A 23,184-nucleotide genomic window follows, 5' to 3' on the forward strand; every position below is an offset into this window, starting at 1 on the left:
ACTGCCAATTTTCTGCATTCTTTAATGGCTTAATGTATTGTACAACTTCACAGTTATGTCATAATTATTTTAGATGAAAGCTCAAACCCCTTTTGGCCCGCTCTTCACTGCTTCATGACCATCCTCGATCGATTGGGTTCCAAAGTATGGGGACAGCTCATTGATCCCATCCAGGCATTTCAGACCATCATAGGGAGCCCAAGTTACAACAGCGAGATTGAAAACATCAGGAAAAGCTGTTGGAGGTAGGTAATGGCAGCTTGTAAGTTTTTTTTTTTTTTTTTTATAATGGGGAACTTTTTATTTATTTATTTTCAGCAGCGCTTTGTACAGTCCAGGTCTAGGGCTAAGAGTTTAGAAGTTTCATGTGCATTTTCTTTTTATTTATTATAGATTAGGCCTCTGTGTATGTTTCCCTGCCTCTAAGAAGTTGTTATACAGTATATACCTTCAAAGGACATTGGACAGTATTTACCTCCCATAGTGGCTCTAACGCTGATCCTATAAGGCCAGTGTTAGCTGAGTGTCCTTTTGGAGGTAGAACATCTTTCTTTAGTTCTACTTGATGCAGTCTTTAACTGCTTCAGCCCTGGAAGATTTGGCTGCTCAATGACCAGGCCGTTTTTTGCGATTCGGCACTGCATCGTTTTAACTGACAATTGTGTGATCGTGCGATGCTATATATTTTTTTTTTTTTGGTGGTATTTGATCGCCATTGCGGTTTTATTTCTTTATCGTACATCATAGGACACAGTCTCAAGTAATTACTTGGTGGGTTATAGGCCTACCTTCAGGTGTTGACACTGGTATAACCAGTACAGAAAGTTGACTCCCCTATATAACCCCTCCTCCTTCCAGGAGCACTCAGTTTTTTTTTTGCCAGTGTCTAAGGTGTTGGTCACGAGTGAAGATGTGCTCTGCGGAGCTCCAGGAGGGATCCATGCTGGATTTAAAGAAACCTCCACAATCGGATCCATCCTCGCCATTGAGGCCATAGGATGGTACCTGGACCTCGATGCAAGAACGAGGTTTTACCTGTAATGCTTCTCTTTGAGAGCTGGACCCTAGGAACCAGGACTCTTTTTGGTCTTGCTACATTTCCTAAAGTTGTCCTGAGGGGTGCTATACAAGGCCCAAAGGAGCGGAACCCCTTTTAAAAGGGCCCCAGTGTTTGAACGTGTTTAAACGCAGCCCGCCGTGATGGGTGAAAGTTGGAGCTGTCTGTTAAATCGGCAGTATCCTGCAGCGAGGACAAGGTAAGAGAAGAAGCTTTGCTTTTTTCCTTCAATATACCTTATATGCCTTATAAATGTCTCCTCTATAAGGAGTAACTTACACTACCTATGATGTATCTTAGTGCAGCTCTGTCTCAGAACATGTGTGGTCCCAGCGGCAGAGGGGGTTCTTACTTAAATAGATCTTGTAGGATTTGGTAAAAAATACAGCAGTTGCTAATAGAGATGTGTATAAACTTCTATATGGGCGGTGGCTGGTTGACGCAGTTGCTTTAGCTGCATGGTTTAATTACAACCCAGCACTTCCACCTAGTAACATTGGGAATTGCCCTATGCTTCTGTGGTTTAAAAAAAAACTATAAATCTGCTGACGGAACCCCCCCCCCCCCCCCCCCTTCCGCTCCCACCTTGTAGAGGTGTATAGTACCATTCCAAAACCTATTAGCTGCGCTGAAAGAATGTTTCATACATAACTTATGACACCAAAAAGAAAAAAGTTATTTTTGCAAATATGCTTGTGGCCGATCAGTGAAACGACACACTCTCCAAGATAATTTATAATTTAGGAAATGGCTATATACACACATTCCCAAATATCCGATCAAACAAATGAAAAAAAGTCCTTTAAATGTGCCTGTATCTTTAAAAGTCCTTTCCTCGTGACATCGCATAACAAATGTACACCTGAAAAGTGATGACCCGTTCCAAGAGAGAGATCCTCCACCTCTATTCACACTGTCGCTTACCAGATTTTATGATCTCTTTTTAAGGAGATCTACACAGGCGTATAAACCTTTTCACAGGCAGGGGTTCACTTTCAGGATCTGGAGTATGGCTCCCTCAGAGACGTCACAGGTTGCACTGAGATATTCTAGGCAATGTTTCTCCCCCATGTGGAAAACAAGAATGCCTCCATAGTGTAATTCATACATATAACAATTTATTAAAAATAAAGAATTGTACTTTAAATATTCTTTCTCATACGCGTTCAGGTTCAAAATAAACAAGCCGGCCGGCTCAATTAGACGCTGCCCGTGTCTTCCAGGTCCATCGCAGTATGCGGTGACGTCAGCACGTCGCTCCTCCCTATGCTGTTTCGTCACAATTGACGTCTTCCAGGGGCCCCTTTTCGTAAGGGTGTAAACAGGCATTTCCAGACAGGAAAAACTATTGTTACTTAGTAGCAAAAGAACTGTTATTTTGTGTGTACCTCTGCTTGTGCTTTGCACTGTCTTCCAGACCTACCGTAAAGGTACCTAAGGTGTCATCCCCCAGGCGCTGGGAATCCCAGTTATGCCTCCATACTGTCTTCCTCTTCGGAGCGATCAGACATGGCAAGCCAGGGTGAGTCATTGGAAGCTAGCGGTGGTGCAACTGCTTCACACACTTCAGCCCCTGTAGAAGTGACTGAAGATGCTTTTTCCTCTGCCTTGCAAGGCTTAGAAGGAAGATTAACAGCTTTAATCGCATCCTCCATCCAGTGTATAGGAAGCGTCCTAGATCCCCCCTCCCCCACCTTAGACTCTTTACAGTCATTGGATGGTCCAAGAGAATTATGGGGACAGGATGGGGAATTGCCCTCAGATGATCGGGAGGAAAGACGTGATTATTTCTCTGCGGAGGAAACAATACTTGAAGTTCCCAAGGATCCCTACTTCACAATCTGAAGTACAGAGGCTTGCAAAGATGGTTCGCTCTACTTGAATGCTACCCCTAACAGAGTTAGAGTTAGCTGAAGGGCCGGTCTCTTCCTTGGGTTCTTTGAAGCCTTTACAGCCTTTGCATGTGTTTCCCATCCACGCATTACTAGAAAAGCTTATTTATACCGAATGGGATCATCCGGATAAGCATTTTTTCCCTTCCAAAGAGACTCGCAAAGCTCTATCCTATAGAAGAAAGATTCACTAAAAGATGGAAAGTTCCAGCAGTTGACGCTGCGATTTCCAATGTGAAAAATAAATAAATAAATAAATAAATAAATATATATATATATATATATATATATATATATATATATATATATATATATATATATATATATATATGATGTATATTTTTTTTACCCAGTGGACAATGCGCTTATGCTTAAAGATCCAACAGATAAGAAGTTGGAAGGTCTGTTAAAGTCCTTTTTTTTTTTTTTTTTTTTTCTTTCTTAGCAGGTACTGTTGCTCAGCCTGCAATTGCAGCTATAGGCATCTGTCAGTCCTTAAAGGACCAGTTCACAGATGCTCTGATGAGCTCCCTGCGCAACAAGCACAGGAACTGGCCGAGCTACCGAAAGCATTATGCTTTGCTGTAGACGCTATGAAGGATTCTATTCACCAGGCATCACGCCTTGCGTTTGTACTTGTACATATGCGAAGGACCCTTTGGTTAAAGGGTTGGTCAGCTAAGACGCCTTGTAAGAACCTTCTAACTAGTTTCCCCTTTAAGGGAGAACGATTATTTGACGATAGTTTGGATAAATACATTCAAACAATTTCCAGCTGAAATAGTACTCTTTTGCCAGTCAAAAGAAAATATAAGCGTCTTTCAATTAAACTGTTCAGCCTCTGCCATCAGAACAGGCATAAAGGAAGACCTGGGGCTACAAGTCTGCAAAGCAGAATACAAGACCTCTTTATGAAGAGGCATCTCCCCTCACCAAGGTGGGGGGGAAGACTGCTGATGTACTCAGAAGTCTGGCAAAGGGAGATTCAGGACAAATGGACTCTCTCCACAGTGTCTCTAGGATACAAGCTAGAGCTTTGAGAGTTTCCACCATCTCGTTTTCTGAGATCAAACGTTCCCAAGGATCCAGGGAAAAGGCAATCCCTGTTGCAAGCATTAGACCGATTATTGGCTCAAGGGGTGATCAGACAGATTCCCAAACAAGAGCAAGGTTGGAGGTTTTACTCAAACCTAATTATGGTGCCAAAGCCAAATGGGGATATCGGACCAAGTATAGATCTACGTAATCTAAATCAGTTCCTGAAAATCTGCTCCATTTGCATGGAGTTAATCAAGTCAGTCATTTCCATCCTGCAAGGAGAAAAACGTTTGGTGTCCATCGACATCAGAGATGCATAGCTGCTTGTCCATATATTTCCTCCTCACCAGAGGTTTCTGCGGTTCAAAGTAGAACAGAAGCATTTTCAGTTAATAGCCTTGCCCTTCGGGCTTGCTACAGCACCTCGGGTATTCGCTAAGGTATTAGCCCCACCTCTAGGTTAAGGGCACAGGGCATAACTGTCTTGGCTTACTTAGATGATCTATTAATAGACCAGTCAGTGGCTTGCTTGAAGCAAGGTGTAGCCATCACAAGCAGTTACCTGGAAGGTTTGGGTTGGATTCTCAACCTAAAGAAATCCTCCTTAAAGCCACTAAGAAGGCTGGAGTATCTGGGCCTGATCATAGACACAGCCTAGAAAAGGGGTGTTCTTGCCTCCCGCAAGGATCAGCTCCATACAGGAGCTGGTGAGGATGATCAGGTTGTAGAGAAATCCTTCATTTCGCCTTTGCATGAGGTTGTTAGGGAAGATGGTAGCTTCATTCGAAGCAGTTCCCTATGCTCAATTCCATTCGAAACTGAAAGCAGTATTCTGTCTGCTTGGAACAAAACGATTCAAGCTTTGGACTTGCCAATGTGGCTGTCCCCATGAGTGTCCCAAAGCCTCAGTTGGTGGTTACTATCTTGGAACCTGCTGAAGGGAAAGTCCTTCAGATCAATTATCTGGAAGGTAGTAACGACAGATGCCAGCCTTTCAGGCTGGGGAGTTGGAGCCTTGCCCATCGACATTCTAGAGAGTCCAGCAGTGTATCTGGCTCTAGAAACCTGGACCTCCAGGTTAAAGAATTGTCCTGCCAGGATCCAGTCCGACAATGCCACGGCTGTGGCATGTATCAATCATAAGGGGTCACCAAGAGTCTCTCTCAGCTCAGAGAGAGGTGAACCAGATTCTAACTTGGACAGAAGAGAACTTTGCATCCAGGACAGAGGACCCACTCGCATACGGAACAGATGTGTTGGCGACCCCGTGGGATCAGTTTTTACTGATCTATGCACTTTTCTCCGATTCAGTTGCTACCTCAAGTTCTTTGCAGGATCAAGCTGGAAAGAAAATCGATTAATACTGGTAGCACCAGCATGGCCCAGAAGGTCACGGTACGCAGAGATCGTAAGGATGGCAGTGGAGGGCCCAGTGCTCTTCCCACTAAGGCCAGACCTGCTATTTCAGGGGCCGATATTCCATCCTACTTTACGAACGCTAAATTTAACGGCTTGGCTATTGAGACCCACATTCTGAATAAACGTGGGCTTTCCAGGTCAGTTATCTCTACTTTGATTAATGCTAGGAAGCCAGCTTCTAGAGCTATATATTATAAGCTTTACAGGCTCTGTTTTCTGGTGTGAGTCCAAGGGTTGTTACCCTCGGAGATAAATCATAGGCAGAATTCTTGCCTTTCTACAATTAAGCGTAGAGATGAAGTTGGCCCTGAGTACTATTAAGGGCCAAGTCTCAGCCTTATCAATTTTTATTTCAAAGACTGCTTGCTATGCATTCTTTAGTCCAGGGGTTCGTGTAAGGAGTGCTGCGAATTAATCCGCCAGTTAAATCACTCTTAAGACCCTGGGACTTAAATTTTGTTTTGTCAGTGTTACAAAAACAGCCATTCGAACCATTGCAGCATGTTCCCTTAGTCCTTCTAAATGGGAAGCTGATATTTTCGTTTGAAATCCTCCTTGCTGAGGATATAGCAGAATTGGCTGCTCTTTCTTGTAAGGAGTCATATTTGATTATTCATGAGGACAGAGTGGTGTTACGCCCTCGTCCAGGTTTTTGCCAAAAGTGGTTTCAGGCTTTCATCTGAATGAAGATATTGTCCTGCCAGGGTTTTTCCCAAGACCTTTTTCCAGGGAAGAAAGGTCACTACATTGTCTTGTAGTGAGAGCAGTGAAAATGTATTTAAGAAAACTGCTCCGATTCGTAAGACTGATGTCTTATTTCTTCTGCCAGAGGGTCCTAAGAAGGGACAGGCAGCGTCAAAATCCACTGTCACCAAGTGCATTTGGCAAGTTATAATTCAAACTTATAGTTTCATAGTTAGTAAGGTTGAATAAAGACACCAGTCCATCCAGTTCAACCTGAGTCTACCCCTATCCCTGTACATTACACACTCACATTGGCTCCTACCCTCAAGAAGCCCACAATCTAAGGTCCCCATTCATATACTAGGGCCAATTTTGGACAGAAGCCAGTTTACCTACCTGCATGTCTTTGGAGTGTGGGAGGAAACCGGAGTACCCAGAGGAAACCCACGCAGGCACAGGGAGAACATGCAAACTCCAGGCAGGTAGTGTCGTGGTTGGGATTATGATTTAAAGGGAAAGATTCCCCCTTTTCTAGTTAAGGCGCACTCTACAAGAGCGGTTGGTGCTTCTTGGGCAGTGCGTCACCAGGCCTCCGGGTCTCAAATCTGCAAGGCCGCGACTTGGCCTTCAGTACATACATAATTTTATCAAGTGCATGTAAGATGGAATGCGGATATCTCCTTCGGGCGCAGTGTGCTGCAGGTAGCAGTAAAAGTCCTCAGGTCTGGGGGTTACCCTATGGGTTGTGTCTCCCTCCCCCCAAGTAGCATTGCTATGGGACATCCCACCAAGTAATTACTTGAGACTCTGTGTCCTATGATGTACGATAAAGAAAATAGGATTTTTAAAGCAGCTTACCTGTAAAATCCTTTTCTTTGAGTACATCATAGGACACAGAGCTCCCACCCCTCTATTTTATGGGGTGAGAGTATATTACTTATATTGCTTGACTACAAAAACTGAGTGCTCCTGGAAGGAGGAGGGGTTATATAGGGGAGTCAACTTCCTGTATTGGTTATACCAGTGTCAACACCTGAAGGTAGGCCTATAACCCACCCAGTAATTACTTGAGACTGTGTCCTATGATGTACTCCAAGAAAAGGATTTTTACAGGTAAGCTGTTTTAAAAATCCCATTTGTTTGTGCTATAGACAAAAGAAGAGCAACAATTTTGGAAGAAAACCTCTTTTCTTTTTGCTATAATAAATATCCTATTTTTTTTTTTCACAGTTTAGGCTGATATGTATTCTTCTACATATTTTTGGTAAATGCACTGATTTACTGTGTTAATGTCACTGGTAGGGAAGAGGTTATCACTAGGGGGCAATCAAGGGGTTAACTGTGTTCCTTTATGTTTGTTTCTAAGTGTGGGGGATGGGACTGTCTAGGAGGAGAGAGAGAGAGATCAGTGTGCATACATAGTATGAACACATGATCGGTCTCCTCTTCCCTGAAAGATCCCTATTCTCGCTCTGTCACGAGGGATTGCGGGAGCCTGGCAGTCATCGTGCCTGCCGGGCACTTCTATCGGCTCCGAGCACGTACCCCTAAAAGGCAAAGCGACGTAAGGTAACGCTTCACCCAGCCGTGCCATTCTGCAGCAGTAAAACTGCGGCGGCTGGTCGGCGAGCGGTTAAGCCTGGGTTCACACCAGTGTTATCAGATATTACATGTAATTCGCACCTGCAGTGCCGATCACATGCGATGTCTGTGAGATGCGAGTTCAGCCATACAGTTGTGTGGCTGGACTCGCATTAAATTCACACAGAAAAAAAGTGCAGGGACTTTCCGTACTGACTGCTTCCTGAAACTCCTTTCAGTACCTCTTATAGTTCAGATAGCAACCTCTTTGAAATGTGTGACACAAGCAGTGCGTGTTCATGGGGCATTGTGAATGTGTCACAGAATTCAAGGAAGTAAAATTTGCGTAATTCGCACTGCAGGTGCGAGTTACACACAAAGTTATTTTCAGGGGACAGCAAAGGAGTTTCTTCTTCTTCCTCTTCTTCTTCCTCTTCTTCTTCCTCTTCTTCTTCCTCTTCTTCTTCCTCTTCTTCTTCCTCTTCCCCTAAAATACAGCCCATTTATTGTAATATGCCTGTGCACGCAGGCGTGTAATCTGCATTTTTGGTCAGTAATTTACGCTGCATTCCCACACAAATTCGTGTGTGTATATATATATATAAAAAATCTGTAATCTCTCCTTGAAATCTTCCACATTTTGCCATGTTACAACCAAAAATGTGAATGTATTTTATTGGGATTTTATGTGATAGACTAACACAAAGTGCCACATAATTGTCAAGTGGAAGGAAAATGATAAATGTTTTTTAAATGTTTTTTACAAATATTTGAAAAGTGCGGTGTGCATTTGTATTCAGCCCTCTTTACTCTAACTAAAATCTAGTGGAACCAATTTCATTCATAAGTCTTCTAATAAGTAGTCCATCTGTGTGTCATTTTAATCTCATTTTAAATACAGCTGTTCTGTGAAGCCCTCAGAGGTATGTTGGAGAACCTTAGTGAACAAACAACATCATGAAGGCCAGGGAACACACCAGACAGGTCAGGGATAAACTTGTGGAGAAGTTTTAAAGCGGGTTTAGTTCTAAAAAAAAAAAAAAAAAAAAAAAATCATAAGAGTGGCCATGGATGTGTCAAAGGCAAATTGTGGGCTAGGATATAGAGATCAGTGAATCTTCACAAAAGTGTGAGCTCATAACAGTCCGTGCCAAAACAATGGGGAGTGGGTGGGACAGGGATCTCCATTGTGTCTGAATACAGCTCCCAGGAGCGACACTCAATGGTTTTCACTAGTTCAGCACCACATGTACATAGTGGTACCAGCATGTAAGTAGGGGAATGGATAACTTCCACCTTCCACGTCACCTTTTTGCCCCTCCCTTTTGTTTCTATCTTCTATTAGGGGAGCTATGAGTAGATTATACGGGATCTTATACGTGAACATCTTTTTTACAGATCACATGCATTTTCTCCTGATGAGGCAATATAATCGGTGAAATGCGTCAAGATAATAGACTATCCATAATGCATCGTTTTTACATATGATGTAATTTACTCTATTTTAATGTCAACTCCTTATTCTGTATGGAGCCAGCCGGCCCAAGATGTTCATACAACTTTTCTCCATGTTATTACCTCTACATGTTATTACCCAACATTGGGCCATTGGTTATTAAGATGATTTAACCAACCATTTGTGCATATATATGTTATGTCCTGGGTATTTCCACTAAACTTGAGTTTTGTTGATCAATTGTTTCTACTCATGCTCCTCAAAGTCTCAACCCCCCCCCCCCCCCTTGCAACTGATAGGGATGGAGGCCCCTAATTCCCGGGTGTCTCATTTAAACTCCCAGATTCTTCCCTTTTTTTTATGAGTTGCCTTCAGAAGTCACCTAATTGGTAAATAGGGTCCACCTGTGTGTAATTTAATTCTCAGTGTAAATACAGCTGTTCTGTGAAGCCCTCAGAGATTTTTTAGAGATCCTTAGTGAACAATCCTTATCACAAAGGTCAAGGAACACCCCAGACAGGTCAGGAATAAAGTTGAGAAGTTTAAAGCAGGGTTAGGTTATAAAAAAAAAATGAAATAAAAAAATAGCCCAAGCTTTGAACATCTCACGGTGCATTGTATAATCCATCATCTGAAAATGCAAAGAGTATGGCACAACTGCAAACCTACCAAGGCATTGCCCTCCGCCTAAACTGACAGGCCGGGCAAGGAGAGCATTAATCAGAGAAGCAGCTAAGAGGCCCATGGTAACTCTGAATGAGCTGTAGAGATCCACAGCTCAGGTGGGAGAATCTGTCCACAGGACATCTGTTAGTCGAGCACTGAACAAAGCCATTGTTGAAAGAAAGCCATAAGACACCCTGTTTGCGAGAAGCAAATGTGGAAGAAGGTGCTCTGGTCAGATGAGACCAAAATTGAACCTTTTGTGGCCCTAAAAGCAAAACGCTATGTGGTGAAAAACGAACACTGCATATCACCTTGAACACACACCATACTCTCCTTGAAACATGGTGGTGGCAGCATCATGTTGTAGGGATGCTTTTCTTCAGCAGGGACAAGGAAGCCGGTCAGTTGATGGGAAGAGGGATGGAGCCAAATACAGGACAATCTTAGAAAACCTGTGAGTCTGTTAGAGACTGGGGGGGAGGAGGTTCACATTCCAGGTGAACAATGACCCTAAACAAATAGGTAGAGCTACAATAGAATGGTTTGGACCAGAGCATATTCATGTGTTAGAATAGCCCAGTCAAAGTCCAAGCCTAAATCGAATTGAGAATCTGTGGCAAGACTTGAAAATTGCTGTTCAGACGCGCTCCATCCAATCTGACAGAGCTTGAGCTATTTTACAATCTAGATGTGCAAAGCTGGTAGGGACATACTCAAAAAGACTTGCTGTAATTGCAGCAAAAGGTTGTTCTACAAAGTATTGACAAATGCACACCACACGTTTTTTTAGATTTTTTTTTTTTTTTTTTTTTTGTAAAAAAAAATGAAAACCATTTATCATTTTCCTTCCACTTCACAACCATGTGCCACTTTGTGTTGGTCTATCACATAAAATCCCAGTAAAACTAATTTAATTTAGGTTTTGGTTGTAAAATGACAAAATGTGGAAAATTTCAAGGGGTATGAATACTTTTTCAAGGCACTGTAAATTCCATATCTTAGAGTACTGTAAAGGACACCCTGGCCTCTATGCCTTGGTTGCGCTAAATTGCTTGCTACAAAACTGAGGACTCAGATTGTGATAGTGTTATGGGTAGGCGCCCAGCAGCTGTGGTTCAAAAGCTTTGCCAGTGTCCAGTCACATAAAAATATAAGCCTATTCCCGGGGTCTATGAATACGTTTTTCATGCTTTTCTGTTACATTGAAATTCTTGTCATGCTTTTCTGTTAGGACGACAAAGTGTGAACCTGATCCAGATGATGATGACTTTGTGACATGTAGCCAAGCCGTGTACAGTTTTAATACTGAAAAAGTAAAAAAGGTAAAACTCTTAAAGCGGACCTTTCCCCCGTTTTGTTAAAATTATTAAAAAGATGCATGCTGATGTAACATTATATTTTGTAGATATTTTTTGCTTTACTTACCTGTTTTGTATCACATTTTCTGGCTTTCCTGAAAGCAGTGGTGAAGTAGCCCCAGCCGTTCAGATCCCCCCCCCCCCGGGAAGGGAACAATGCTTTTAGGGGAAATTGCAGCATTGTCATATTGATGATGCACAAAGAGCAAGTATGAGCCATACACAATAACCTTAATTGAACGTCTTCCCCTAAGATCTTATATGATCTTGGGAAATGTTTTATGTTTATTTTATGCCATGTGTTTGTTTTTTGTTCAACTGGCTCCCTGCTTGAAGGCGAAAGTAATGCGGCGGCTCCCTATCTTCCGATCATTTTAACAGAGCCAGCATTGTGGTGCTGCCCTCTTTCTCCTTTGTTCCCGGGCTTTCTCACTCTTACTGGTAGCTTGGGACAAAAACCACCGGCTTTAGGGGAGAACGATGTGAAACTGAGGCAAATCCATGCCTTGATTTCACACATAAACATTGGAACTGGAATTAACCATGGTGTATTTTCTTACATCAGGGGACACAGAGCCATAGTACCTACTATGTGGGTTATAGGGCCACTGATGGGTGATGGACACTGGCACGCCTTAAAGCAAGAAATGTACTCCCTATATAACCCCTCCCACTACTGGGAGTCCTCAGTTTCGCCAGTGTCTAAGGTGTTGGTCACAAGTAAAGATGTGCTGAGCTCCACTGGAAGCTTCGCTGGTGGGGCTAGCCATGCTGACTGGATCCGTTGTGATGTCCTTTCATGGGCTATAGGAATGGTACCCGGGCCTCGTGTCCGAAGAAGCAAGGTTTTGCTTGTGAATGCTTCTCTTTTTATAGAGCTGGATCCTGGGATCCAGTACTTTTTAGTACTAAGGCCATAAAGTTTTTTTACTGGCAGGGTGCTGTTGCAACTCCAGGATTGAGTGTAACCTCTAGGCTCCCCTGTTCCTGAAGGTTTTGGAGCTCACCGTGAAGGGTGAAGATTGGGTTTATCTCAGATAACCCTGCAGCGAGGAAAGGTAAGTGGAGATTTTCTTAAGAATTTCTCCTTTAAGTTATAATATTGTCATGCCTATGTGTCACCACTGGAGGCTGTATTGAGCACAGCGCTGTATCAGAAGCCTTCATTTCCCCTCTTCTCCGGCCACAAGCAGATCCTCTGGTAAGAAGGGGGGTCTGGTTCTCCTCCTGCGCCCCCAATATTTTTTTTCCCCTTCGGGGGACCTATACGCCAAAAGCAGTCTTTAAAAACAAAACAGACCGCTTGTCGGTGGATTTAACCCCTGCCGCTGTATCGGCTGTTCGCAAGGAGCCGCTCGCGTGGGAAGACACTTTCTTTTGAAAGAAAGGGCGGGGGCCTAATTAGTGCGGGGGCATGGCTAACTGCATCAGGCGCCGGCCACACGTGGAGGAAGTTGTTAAAGCACTGTGTGTGTAGCTGCTGCTGGCTGTGGAGGGACAGAGCAGGAGGATGGCTTGTTTCAGGTTGGTGACACAGGCATTCCCTTTGACAAATTAGACTTTACCAGGCTAGGTATTAATAGCAGCTTATAGCGCTGGACTATAGCCTAGCAGTGTACATTCTTTTTCTGGTAGTGCCTTTGCTTTGTGCTTCAGGCTATGAATGGTAATGGGACCAGGAGCTTCTCTAAGAGTTCTAAAGGGTCAGTGGTTTTACAACAAACTAAATCCATTTCCAAAAGAATTTCATCCTCTGAGAGGGATGTGGCTGGTCAGATTGAGCCGTCAGAAAAAACTATTGTTGCAGCTGCACGTGACACTTCAGTCCCTGTATATATTGCACAAGAGTTTTTTTCTTCTACCATTTGTAATTGGAAAGAAGATTGATGCTATATCTCTCCATAGTGGGGCCAAACATAGCAGATTCACATCTAGTGCTCAGGACCCTCTTATTGAGGTGCAGGAGGCTGGGGGATCAGGTAGATATTCCCAAAGATTTGGAAGATACTTATTTATCCTCTTACGAGGATCCAAATATAGAAGGGGTAGCATCACAAGACAGGTTGCTTGTGCACTCCCTTACTAAATTGGTTCGTTCAACCTTTTTACTGCCTGCAGCGCAGGCTCTTGAGGAACCCACCTCTAATTTGGGATCATTAGAACCTCCCCTATCTGGGGATGTTTTTCCTATTCATGCATGGCTAAAAAAGCTTATGTATTCTGAATGGAAACATCCGGATAAACATATTATATTATCCTCCTAAGAAATTCTCCAAACTTTATCCTATGGAAGAAGATTTCTATAAATGGTTGTTATCCAGCAAAAGGAAAAATCTTTTCTACCTGTATCCTGGGAAGTGGTAACAGATGCCAGCCTTCTAATCTGGGGAGCAGCCCTGGAAGAAGATTCTGTCCAGGGGAGATATCAACATTTTGGTGATACGGGCAGTACGTCTGGCCCTAGAATCTTGGACAGTCAGACTATGGAACTGTCCTGTCAGGATTCAGTCTGATAAGGCCACGGCTGTGGCTTACATCAATCACCAAGGGGGCACGAGAAGTCGTGCAGCCCAAAAAGAGGTGAATCATGTTCTAGCTTGGGCAGAACACAACATTCCTTGCCTATCGGTCTCTTCACCCCGACATCTTCCTAGTGATATGTCAGAGAGTGGTATTCCAGACGTGGACCTATTTGCGCCCAGAATCAACAACAAATTCGACAACTTTGTGTCAACAAGGGATCCTCTAGTAGGCGGAACAGACGTATTAGTCTTCCCATGGGATCAGTTTTTTTTAGTGATCTATGCATTTCCTCCAGTTCTGCTACTTCCGCGCCTTCTCTGCAGGATCAAGCAGGAACGGAAGAAGGCGATTCTGGTGGCCCCAGCAGATCTTGATTTACCGAGATCATAAAGATGGCAGTAGGAGTCCTTCGGACTCTGCCATTATAGCCAGACCTTCTCACACAAGGTCTGGTATTCCATCCTACCTTACGGACGAAAAAATTAACAGGTGTGACTGTTGAATCCCACTTTATAAAGGATCGTGGGTGATCTCCTTCGGTAGTGTCTACTTTGATTAATGCCAGGAAGCCGGCTTCCAGAATCCTTTACTATAGAGTCTGGAAGGCATATGTTTGTTGGTGTAGAACCAGGGGTTGGCACCCCAGGAAGTATGTCATAGGCAGGATCCATGATTTCCTGCAAATGGGATGTGTAATGGAGCTCCATCATATCCTATCCAGATCCCGGCCTTGTCAGTGTTCCCCCCCCCCCCCCCCCCCCCTCAATAGCCTCTTGCTTCCCGCTCTTGGTGCATAGCTTATTCAGGGGGTAACACAGATTAATCCCCCTATCAGGGCACCTCTAATTCCTTGGGATTTAAATTTTGGTTTTATCGGCTTTGCAGAATCAGCCATTTGAGCCTTTGCGAGAAATTCCCTTGGTTCTTTTGACAAGAAAGATAATCTTTCCGGTTGTCATTTCTTCTGCTAGAAGAGTATCGGAACTAGTGGCTCTGTCTTGTATTTGATCTTGTATAAGGATGAGGTGGTTTTATGTCCTCATCCTGAATTCCTACCAAAAGTGGTAACAGGTTTTCATTTAAACCACGATATTATTCTTCCTTTCTCCCCAGAGCCTCAATCTAGGGAAGAGAAGGCATTACTTTCTCTTGATGTAGTAAGAGCGATCAGAGTCTATTTAAAGGCGACCGCTCAGGTTCGGAAAACAGATGTTTTGTTTGTACTGCCAGAGGGTCCAAAATGTGGACAGGCAGTATCAAAATCCACTATTTTCCAAATGGGTTTGTCAACTGATTTGTTCACGCTTCGGCTTAAAGAAGAAAATTCTTCCTCCTCATGTTAGAGCACTCTTCCAGGGCGATTTAGTGCCTCTTGGGTGGTGCATCATCGGGCCTCTATGGCTCAGATCTGTAAGGCCGCGACTTGGTCTTCTTTTTTTTTCTTTTTTTTTTTTTTCTTCAGATTTTACGTTTATCAGATTTTATCAAATCGATATTAAAGGTCATGAGGATATTGCCTTTGGGCGTAGTGTGCTGCAGTATGAGTCTTCTGGCCTCCTTTTTTCCCTGCTTTTTTGTTGTCTCCCTCCCTTCAGTTGCCATTGCTATGGGACATCCCACATAGTAAGTACTATGGCTCTGTGTCCCCTGATGTAAGAAAAGAAAACAGGATTTTTATAACGGCTCAACTGTAAAATCCTTCTTTTTTTTTTTTTTTTCCCAAGTAAAATTTTAATGGGGGGGGGGGGGGATGATGTATTTAAAACCATTGCCATAATCCCCGTTGCACCACAAACATGACATATCGGTGAGAGTAATAATTTAATTACTAGTTGACTCTAAATAATGAGCTGTAAATAAAAAAACTGGGCAGTGTCACCTATGGTGATTTTTGGGAAACTTGCAATATCACAGGCACACACAATTGTAACCACACAATAATATTTTTAGCAGCGACCTTAGGGGATAAAATGGCTGTCATTGCAATTTTTCATGTCATGTGGGGAAAAATACATTTTAACCCCAAAAGATTTCTTGACCAGAGCACTTTTTGAAATTCGGCACTGCTTTAACTGACAATGGCGCGGTCGTGCAACGTTGCACCCAAACAAAATTGACATCCCCCCCCCATTTATCGGACAATTGGCATTAATAAAGCAATCAATGCTATAAAAATGTCACTGGCAGTAAAGGTGTTAAACTAGGGGGTTATTAAGGGATTGTGTTCCCTAGTGTGTGTTTTAACTGAAGGGGAGAGGGGACTGACTAGGGGAGGTGATAGATCGCTGTTCATACTTTTTATGAACAGATGAGCTGTCAATTCTCCCCTCAGAACTGGAATCTGTGTGTTTACACACAGATTCCGGTTCTCGTTGTGTTACGAGCGATTGTGGGAGCCCAGCGGTCATCGAGCTGCGGGTGCACGTGTGGCCACCAGAGGGAGTGACGCAACACAATGTAAATTCACGCAGCTGAGTTATGTTGCCACAGTACAACTGTGGTGGCTGGTCGGTAAGAGGTTAATGAAATAAAAAAAAAAATGCAATATATACCCCAGATGTTATGCCGAATAAAAAGGTCCCTAAGGTTTAATGCTTAAAAATTTTGCACGTTCGTGGCATAGTGACAAACTATGGTACTCCAAAATCTCCATAGGCAACGTTTTAAATGCCTTTACAGGTTACCTGTTTAACCACTTAAGGACTTTTTTTTGCTAGAAAATTACTTAGAACCCCCAAACATTATATATATATATATATATATATATATATATATATATATATATAATTAATTTTGTTTCCTAACACCCTAGAGAATAAAATGGCGGTCGTGGCAATACTTTTTTTCACACCGTGTCTGAGCAGCGGTCTTGCAAACGCACTTTTTTTTGGAAAAAAATTCACTTTTTTGAATAAAAAAAATAAGACAAAGTCAAATTAGCCCAATTTTTTTTATATTGTGAAAGATAATGTTACGCCGAGTAAATTGATACCCAACATGTCATGCTTCAAAATTGCTCCCGCTCGTGGAATGGTGTCAAACTTTTACCCTCAAAAATCTCCATAAGCGACATTTAAAAAATTCTACAGGTTGCAGGTTTAAAATTTGATTTATTTTTACACTTTAAAAAAAAAAAAAAAAAAAAAATGGATCACTTTTGTTCCTATTACAAGGAATGTAAACATCCCTTGTAATAGAAAAAAGCATGACAGGTCCTCTTAAATATGAGATCTGGGGTCAAAAAGTCCTCGATCTCATATTTGGACTTAAAGAGGGATTTCACTGTGAAAAAAAATATTAAAAGCCAGCAGCTACAAATACTGCAGCTTCTGACTTTTAATAAATGTCGGCAGCCGAGGTCGATCGATCGCTCGGCTCTTGGCTGCTACTGCCACCATTCTAGGTGAGGGAATCAGGAAGTGAAGCGCTGCGGCTTCACTTCCCGGTTCCCTACTGCGCATGCGCGAGTCACGCAGCGCAATAGGAATTGTCCGCGCTGTCTCTGGAACTCGTGTGTCCCAGCAGACAGTGCACAGGGACAGGAAGAGGCATAGACTCCCGTGGGAGTCTATGCCCGGAAGTGGGTGTAAATACCTGTCTTTGACAGGTATCTGCCACCCCCCTCCCCCCTGAAAGGTGCCAATTGTGACACCGGAGGGGGGGAGGGTTCCGATGAGCCGAAGTTCCACTTTAGGGTGGAACCCCGCTTTAAATGCAATAAAAAAAAAAGTCATTTAAAAAAAAAAAAGACATTGAAAAAATATATACCTTTTTAAGAGGTATGGGCGGAAGTGACGTTTTGACGTCACTTCCGCCCGCCTATGGTGCCGTTACCGAGATATCCCTCTTCAAAAATAGGACGTACATCGGCGTGCACTGGTCATTAAGTGGTTAAAGTTACAGAGGCGGTCTAGTGGTAGAATTATTGTTCTCGCTGTAATGTTCGTGGCGATACCATGCGTTGTGGTGTGAACAGTTTACTTGCTATGCAATTGGTTTTGCGCACAAGCACGCAGGGTTGGGTGCGCTTTTAAAAATGAATTTGTGTGTGTGTGTTTTTTTTTTTTATTATTTATTTTTATTTTTATTTTTTTTCACTTTTATTCCTATTACAAGGAATATAAACATCCCTTGTAATAGGAATAAGGATGACAGGTCCTCTTGTGGATAGATCTAGGGTCAACTCCCCCAAATCTCTTTACCTTTTTTTTTTTAAAACCAAACATGATTAAAAAAAGTACTTACAGCCTGGACAGGAAGTAATGCCATGAAGTCGCTCTGGTTCTCCAAGGCCATAGAGGCAATCCTAGCCATTTCTGGACCGCCCACCATAGTTATAGGTCGGTACTTTAACGAGGAATATCGTTGTTCTGGCAGCATCTACCCGCCATAACCCTATCCTCTTCTTCAGCAGGTGGTCCACTTCAAGATAACAGTGTCTTTGCGGCGGGTTCGCCACAAGGTCACTTTTATCGGCAGCGGGAGACACTCCGGTGCCTCCGCCACTTACTGGAGCTTTTGGCAGTGGCGGAGGTGATCGGATCCTTTCCCTAGCCTGACATTAGAGACGAGTAAGGGGAAGATGGCCCCCACCTGTCTCCATATTGCAGGGCGGAAGTGACGTCAAAACGTCACTTCCACCCATAGCTCTTAAAGGGACATTTTTCTTGTGGCCTGTTTGTTATTATTATTGCATTTTAGTGTAAATATGAGATCTGAGGTCTGTTCGATATCATATGCAAGAAGTCCTGTGATGCTTTTTTTTTTTTTTCTATTACAAGGGATGTTTACATTCCTTGTAATGGGAATAAATGTGACACGTTTTTATTTAATTTTTCTTAAAAGAACAGTGTAAAAATAAAAGGTAAAATAAGATGAAGAAAAATTTAAACATGCCCCATTACAATGAGCTTGTGCGCAGAAGCAATCGCATACGTGAGAAGCGCCTGCATATGAAAACTGTGTTCAAACCACCGCCCGCCGCGATCGGTTGAGAGTGAGAGCAATCGTTTTAGCCCCTAGACCTCCTCTGTAACTCAAAACATGCAACCTGTAGAATTTTTTAAACGTCCGCTATGGAGATTTTAAGGGTAAAAGTTGTCGCCATTCCACCAGCGGACCGCAATTTTGAAACGTGAGATGTTGGCTATCAATTAACTCAGCATAAAATCATCTTTCACAATGTAAGGCCGCTGCGCAAATACGGTGTGACAAAGTATTTTATTTTATTCTCCACAGTGTTGTAAAAAAATGTGTGTTTTTGGGGGTTCTAAGTAATTTCTAGCAAAAAAAACTGGATTTTACTTGTAAACAACAAATCTCAGAAAGAGCTCAGTCCTAAAGGGGCTAGAGTAATCTACTCTTTGATCGCCTATAGGAGGCAACCGGTTGCACTGTTCAGATTGTTTCTCAGGCAAACTGGCAGAAATGATAAGCCCAAGCCACTCCGGGGGGCGGGGTGGGGACGGTAAACCACTTGCAGCCTGCAACGTGTATATATACGTATTGCGGTCTGCAAGTGGTTAAGCTGTGGCATGTTTGGTAAATATTTGCTTGATGCAACCTCACCTTTTTTATATTTCATAAAAAAAGATTATCGCGTGTGTGTTTGCTCTAAAAATTAATTTTATTATATTTTTGTTTCCTAAAAATCTGCATTTAATGGTCGCTCAATTATTGCAACATAAAAATTTGCAACTATCATCTTTTTATTCTAAAGGACCTTTGCTTTCAGGAAATGTATAATGTTCTGGGATTCAAGAAATTTTATTGTCAAAATTAAGATTTTTACATGTGTGCAAAAATGAAAAGATTTGGTTAGTTTCACTAATTATGGTAATTGCATTTTTTAAAGGAGAGGTTGTAATTTTTTTTTTCTTATTACTTTGTAGGAAGCTGGGTGGAAAAGTGCAATTTGCCCAGACTATTGTCCTAATATGTATGAAGATATGCAGAGCCTTGCTAGCATACTCCAATCTGACATTGGTCAGGATATACGTGTCCACAATAGCACCTTCCTATGGTTCATTCCTTATGTTCAATCTGTCATGGACCTTAAAGACTTAGGAGTTGCTTACATCATGGAAGTGATTCACCACCTGTACTCTGAAATAAAGGTCGTCTTCAATCTGGCAAGCAGCCAGTGCGACAAAGGACAGAATTCTTTGTCAGAGTCTTGGTTGCTATCATTGAACTGCATCGAAAGTAAAAAGTGCCTTCATTTTCTCTGGATCAGCTCGCACAAGTGGGTTGAAGCCATTGTCAAGTGTTCCCTGCTTCCAGTCAAAAGCCCAAGAGTTACATCCACCTCAGCATTACCTTCTTCCCCCACTCAAACTCCTTCTCCTGTGCAATTTGCTTGCATGCAATTAATTAGGAGCCTTTTACGAGAAGGTTTTCAGCTGGGCATGCAAGCAGCTTGCAAACAAATATTTAGACAAATTCAACCTGATTATCAGAGGAAAATTTTTTAAGAAATTTGGATCTTAGCAAGTCTGAGGTTCAAGGATTGCAAACCTGTCTCACTCAAATCATTAAAAGTATTAAGGACAAGGTATGCAGCATTCCTAGTTCTTCTGCTGATCAAAGTCCAGCAAACCTTATCCAGGCTGTACCCTTTTATTAAGACAGAAAAAATGGATGTGGAATGTTATGGTTCCAGCATTACTTCTCCACATAAACTTACTTGATGTTCCTCTCCACCCCTTAGAACGTAGGGAACAATTAAAAATGAATATGAAAAAAGAGGCACCTGACTGTACTTCATACCTAACGACCCATATTAAACAGGAAAGTTAGATGATTCAAGTACTTTAATTTCTGCCCAAAAGGAACCAAAAGACTAGCAGAAGGATGGCAATCCAAATTATCTAAAGTCATTGCAAAAGCTCCAAATTTGAAGCCAACCACAGCAAATGTAGTGTCTGAAAGTAAAATAAGCAGCAGTGAAGTGAACTCCAGAACTGCACAAAAGGCCATATGAAATGGCTAAAGAGCAGAAAGATTTGTTGCTAAAAGCAAGAAGTTGCGTTAATGAAAACAGTCAGATGATTTAGGTGATGAAACCTATCTCAGAAAGAGTGTGTCAAAAATGTGAGGACAGAAGTCAACAGACCATACTGACAGGCTTCCTGTAAGTGAGCAACTTCAACGGCTATCTTTAGACAACAACCCAGCAATCCGACCCATAAAGAGGGAATTTAAAGAGGTTGCCGAGGTCAGCTCTTCCAGCTTTGTAGAAAAGCGATATTGACTCTTGTAGTGGACAGTGAAATAGATGATGCTCTTCCCTTGTCTGTGGTTAAGAAAAAGCTTCTAAGGAAAAAATTCCAAAAAGTCAGCTCTTATAAAAACTAAATGAATCGCGATAAAAACACAGCAGAGGACGCACAGATGAAAGGTTCCAACTTTCTGCTGATTTAAATCAGCTAGGGGGTCTGATGTACGGGAGTATTCTATAAAGAGGAAAGTTAAAGGGGCAACCAGAGCTATTGGGGATGACGATATTTCCTCCAAAGCAAAATCTGATCATATTATAACAATCTCAGATGACACTGACCCAGAAGAAGAACCTTTTTGCAAATCTATTTCAATACAAAAGCAGGACACTGGTCAAGATACTTTCGAAAACCAATACAGAGATCAGATCAAATAAGTCTGAACCTGGCAATCCAAGCTTTGAGGAGTATGGTTCACAATGTTTTGAATTTGAAACCGAGGATGATATATATTCTGTGTGGAGTGACTCGCAGTTGGAGGAGACGAAGCCTAATGTCCAAGAAAATCAATCCCCAAGGCCAGAGACTAACAATATTGAGGACTTTGACCAAAACATTGATCTCAATCAGTGGGGGTATACACTGACTATGTTCCTGATGAAATAATAGAGAATGCAGCTAAAGATGCAGAACAGCAATTTAAACTATCAACCTCTACTGCAAACACTCCGCCTAGAAAAGATCATGGTGATAATAAAGCACCACATGAGACCCTGAATTCCAGTGTGTTTTATGAAAAAAGTCTCATGGGTTTGTCGCAGAAACGGAAATAAAACAGCCAAAATTAGCCAAAGAACCAGTTTCTTTCCATGCCAAAAGTAGGAACACAAAATCTCCAGCAAAACAAAGGAAACGGCAACCTGCCAAAGCAAACAAAGCTGAAAGTCCTTTAAAAGGCCAGGGACATGTTAGGAAGAATGGAAGCCCAAGTAAAGCTTCCCCTGCTGTGGTGCCACCAAAGAAAATACACAAGTGTCCTGAACCAACTTCCACTGTTGAAAAACTTAGTTTGAAAAAGGCTCCCCGTAAAGCTTTTGATCTGTCCCAAAGATCCCTTGATAGCTTGGCCGAATTACGGAATTATGGCAAGTCCGCGGGAGTTGTTGAGACTAAAAAGCGTAAATCAAAACTGATTTCACCACAGTCACTTTTAGTAAAAGGTACTAAGTATTTGGCTTGCCAGGATAAACAGTTTTATCGACAGTCCAGACCAAAGGAGACAGAGAAAAGGAGATTGAGTAGTGATGCTGAAAACGGTGACAAAAATGCAGTTATGGCAACAAAGCAAAGTGGACACAAGCTAGGGGATCAGACCTCTCTTCCAGGTCAACTGAACAGAACAGAGAAAATGGAGAGGCAAAACAGCAAGAACCCCAGAGACTGGAGCTTATGGATGCAAAAAAAGGTATATGAGCAGTTCTGAAACTACTAAAGATACTGAAACTAATGACCATCCTGTTGCTGAGTTAGTGCTGCAGTCAAATTTTCAAGACAATGCTCAGCCTACCATGCCATGTAATCCTTATGATGATCATAAAGATGATGAGGATGATGACATGTTTTTAACACAGGCAGATCCAATTGATATGGATTTGTGCTCACAGTTAGAGACTGATATACATGTTGGCAAACCTCAAGATATGTGTCCGTCCAGTGTGGTTGATCATTCGCCATCAGTTCCTCAGCTTACGGATGTATTAAAATGTAGTTTTAAGGACTGCACCGAGTTTGTCACAGTTTCTGGTGATAAGTGTCCTATACATTCTGCTGCTGAGAAAAAAGAGGATCACATGTTTGCCCGCCCTGGCTTGCCCCCTTCTCTTCAAAAGCTATCCAGACCTTCCACTGCTAAAGTTTATAGTTCTGGGACAACCTCTCGAACTGCCAGCCTCACAAAAGATCTTGAAAGTCTCCCAAAGCACCTACCTACTGGAAAAGCTAAATCTCAGTCTTTAAAACCAATTGTGCCTAGACCAACTGTGCAACCTCCTGCCCAAAACAAGACCTCAATGTCTTCGAGTACAAGCAATGTGCTGAAACCTCTGATCAACAAAACAACATTCCCATACATTGCAGTTCTAATTCTGTTCAGGGAACCAGTATGAATCCTCATGCTGTGATCCGAACACCACAGCGGGACCAGACCTGGTTACTGCGAGAAGTGCTGAATTGGACTTTTGAAATGTTTGACAACATTGCACAGTTTGGGCCCCCCCAACAAACTTTGTCAGTT

The 23,184-nt window shown here is 42.4% G+C and overlaps 1 protein-coding gene across 1 annotated transcript in view; it reads left to right on the forward strand.

The window, feature by feature from the left end:
- Positions 1 to 23,184, forward strand: part of SETX (senataxin) — a 251,608-nt gene that overhangs the window by 78,811 nt on the left and 149,613 nt on the right. The window contains 22 exon segments of the mRNA XM_077486163.1: positions 74 to 245; positions 11,025 to 11,115; positions 19,566 to 19,824; positions 19,827 to 19,876; positions 19,878 to 20,102; positions 20,104 to 20,136; positions 20,138 to 20,287; positions 20,289 to 20,351; positions 20,353 to 20,467; positions 20,470 to 20,508; positions 20,511 to 20,644; positions 20,646 to 20,709; positions 20,712 to 20,921; positions 20,924 to 21,090; positions 21,092 to 21,293; positions 21,296 to 21,322; positions 21,325 to 21,528; positions 21,531 to 21,689; positions 21,692 to 22,306; positions 22,309 to 22,353; positions 22,356 to 23,000; positions 23,003 to 23,181. Coding sequence (XP_077342289.1) covers positions 74 to 245; positions 11,025 to 11,115; positions 19,566 to 19,824; positions 19,827 to 19,876; positions 19,878 to 20,102; positions 20,104 to 20,136; positions 20,138 to 20,287; positions 20,289 to 20,351; positions 20,353 to 20,467; positions 20,470 to 20,508; positions 20,511 to 20,644; positions 20,646 to 20,709; positions 20,712 to 20,921; positions 20,924 to 21,090; positions 21,092 to 21,293; positions 21,296 to 21,322; positions 21,325 to 21,528; positions 21,531 to 21,689; positions 21,692 to 22,306; positions 22,309 to 22,353; positions 22,356 to 23,000; positions 23,003 to 23,181 — 3,848 coding nt within the window.

This window comes from Lithobates pipiens, unplaced genomic scaffold, assembly GCF_037356315.1.
Source record: "Lithobates pipiens isolate NorthernLeopardFrog02 unplaced genomic scaffold, aLitPip1_a1.2 Scaffold_1, whole genome shotgun sequence".
Lineage (NCBI taxonomy): Eukaryota > Metazoa > Chordata > Amphibia > Anura > Ranidae > Lithobates > Lithobates pipiens.